Source organism: Octopus bimaculoides, chromosome 11 (genome assembly GCF_001194135.2).
Source record: "Octopus bimaculoides isolate UCB-OBI-ISO-001 chromosome 11, ASM119413v2, whole genome shotgun sequence".
NCBI lineage: Eukaryota > Metazoa > Mollusca > Cephalopoda > Octopoda > Octopodidae > Octopus > Octopus bimaculoides.
Genome location: NC_068991.1, coordinates 3,499,095 through 3,502,167, shown reverse-complemented (window position 1 = coordinate 3,502,167; position 3,073 = coordinate 3,499,095). Strand labels below are relative to the sequence as shown.

The 3,073-nt window shown below is 38.0% G+C and overlaps 1 protein-coding gene across 1 annotated transcript in view; it reads right to left on the bottom strand.

Annotated features, from left to right (window-relative positions):
- Positions 1-3,073, bottom strand: part of LOC106872105 (echinoderm microtubule-associated protein-like 6) — a 39,226-nt gene that overhangs the window by 6,512 nt on the left and 29,641 nt on the right. Inside the window, exons 30-32 of the mRNA XM_014918966.2 lie at positions 2,415-2,532; positions 1,444-1,632; positions 843-871 (exon numbers count right to left, since the gene is read on the bottom strand). Of these exons, the coding sequence (XP_014774452.1) occupies positions 843-871; positions 1,444-1,632; positions 2,415-2,532 (336 nt within the window). The remainder of the gene's footprint in view (positions 1-842; positions 872-1,443; positions 1,633-2,414; positions 2,533-3,073) is intronic.

Genomic DNA, 3,073 nt, shown 5'->3' with positions numbered 1-3,073 from the left:
CATCATCATCATCATCATCATCATTGTTTAACGTCCGTTTTCTATGCTGGCATGGGTTGGACGGTTCGACCGGGGTCTGGGAAGCCAGGAGGCTGCACCAGGCTCTAATTTGATCTGGCAGTGTTTCTACAGCTGGATGCCCTTCCTAACGCCAACCACTCCGAGAGTGTAGTGGGTGCTTTTTACGTGCCACCGGCACAGGGGCCAGAGGAGCTGGCATTGACCGTGATCAGATGGTGCTTTTTACGTGCCATTGGCACAGAAGCCAGTCAAGGCGGCGCTGGTATCGGATACGTTTGGATGGTGTTTTTATGTAAATAATGTACATAATTCCTCATCTCTTAAATGTAGAACTGTACAACGAATGATGTTCTTACGGATTCAAATATGTCCCTCAGCATAATAGAATCGGTGAAACGTCTGGATTTGTAGAACAGGAACTGTTCAAAGGGAGATAACTCCACTAAGTTTCACTTCAAAGAATTTCAATTCGAGGCTTTTTTCTTTTTTTCTTTTCATCACCATGCTGACCAACATTAATCTTACCCCACATCAGAAAAAAAATCCATCTGCCTACAGCCAGAAGATTTGGCAAGTTGCCTGTATTATCAAGAACAATAATAGATGTGAAAGCAATGATTAAGTTTCTGACCAGACATAACCAACGCCTACACATCATCATAATCTCTGTCTCTCTCTGTATATATATATATATATATATATATATATATATATATATATATATATATATATAGAGAGAGAGAGAGAGAGAGAGAGAGAGAGAGAGGCACACATGGCGGAGACGTAAGCCCGCCTGCCAACTGTTTTTTGAAAATGGAAACCCACGTTTTCGGTTATGGATATTCTGATTCTGTAAAAAAAATTGGCAAAAATAGCAAGGTCTTTGTCTTGTGAGCTTAGGGGTACTGGCGACATATAAAAAGCACCCAGTACACTCTCTAAGAGGTTGGTGTTAGGAAAGGCATCCAGCCAGAGAAACCACGCCAAAATAGACAACTGAAGCCCACTGAAGTTCTCTGGCCTGCCTGCTCCTGCTAAACTGTCCAACCCATACCAGCATAGAAAACAGATATTAAATGATGATGATGATAATGATGGTGATGGTAGGGATGATAACAGAACTACGCGTATAAATAAACACATATGCAAATATATAGTGAGAATTTACAAAAAAACAAAAGACGATGCCAGGTGTGTAAACAGCAAACAGATTTATAAGTTTAACGCTTGGGATGGTGATAAAGTCTTTTACATTTCGAGCCTACGCTCTTCAGCAGAAAGAAACACAGAAATAAACAGAGAGAGAAAATAGAAGAGAAAATAGAAAAAGGTTTAGCGATCAATCATGCAAATATATATGTATATCTATTTTTGTCCTTTGGTATCTGACCTCGAAGGGTTTCCAGAAAGTCAAGCACTTACTTTGGTTGAAAGGTCCCAGACTCGGACAGTTCCATCAAAACTACCAGTAATGAAGTAGGAGATTTTTGGATGAACATCAAGGCCCCATACTTCGCCCTCACCATGGCCCGTTACTAAGGCTTTTGTGATTCCATTCTTCTCGGTAATTTCATATACGTTATTCAAATGTGTTCCAACAAGAATTTTACTCTGAGAGAAATGGAAAATAAAAAAACAAAGCACAGTACAGAAATTAAAAGTATTTTTAAATATTTAGACTGAATCTTCTTGGAATCCCGTCAAAATAACAGAAGTAATTACCATATATGATGGTATAAAAGACACACAGGTTTATCAAATGCACCTCAGTTTCAATAGCGCATGTTCAGGAAAAAATTTAGTGCACCGAAGTTTATAAGAGATCAGGGTGGAGTTCTCCAGAGACATTTTTGGGGAAGAAAAGTGTGTATTATATGCCATCAAATATGGTAATTTTGGAAGGCGGCAAACTGGCAGAAACGTTAGCATGCCAGGTGAAATGCTTAATGGTATTTCGTCTGTCTTTATGTTCTGAGTTCAAATTCCGCTGAGGTCGACTTTGCCTTTCATCCTTTCAGGGTTGATAAATTAAGTACCAGTTACATATTGGGTTGATCTAATCGACTGGTCCCCTCCCCCAAAATTTTGTGCTTTGTACCTAGAGTAGTAAAGAATATGGTAATTTTGGAAGACATTCCATTCTGGTTCCTTCTTTCTTTCTTAGACTTTTTCTCTCTTAGTATAGAGTGACCCACCTCTCAATCAAAGGAAGATTTTAAACTTATGAGCTGCATTGTAGGTACCACGGAAAAAGTACCCAGTACCCTCTTTTAAGTGGTTGGCATTAGGAAGAAATAAAAGAATAAAATAATAAAGGCAAAATAGACAACTGAAGATTGGAAGTTGGGAAAAGAAAACGGTGGAGTGGGCAGGGATTGGATTAGTGCCTTTACCTTGGCCCGACAAACAGATTTTACTACAATCATTTTACTGCCACTATCTGCAAGAGGGAATGCACGACATCTCTTCATTTCTTGGTCCCACAACTTCACTGCACCATTTTCAGCTGTACTGTAAATATGTAAAAGATATTACAGGTAAATGTAGAGAAGACAAACAGGTAAATGTATCACACGTTTTAGAAACGACTTCCTCAACCACACAACCACACCTGGCCTATTATTAACCAATAATTAACTTTTGCAATTAATAAACCATTAAAATAAATTCTTCGATTGGCAACAATAAAATAAACGGATCAGGCTTCGATCGTATACTAAATAAAACTTTCTTAATTGCAATCTTCATAGTAACATCGTTTTAATAACGTCATTTATATGAAATAAAATTGATGTAAAAGTTAGAGTCACTTCCCTTGTCCTATTACCTCCCTTCGATACAGAAAAATTTCCATTCCATTCCAAAAAGATTTCTGACATTTTGAAATCTTCCTCTCATAGTATAAAAGATACAATATTTATGACATCCGCCTTCGCTAAGTCGAAGGTATTAATTTCAGTCGTATTTGATTGTTTGTCCGTGTAGAAAACATCTTAAGAACCTGGCTGGATTCGAATAAAACTTTCATGGATGTTTGGTCTCGCGATTGGTA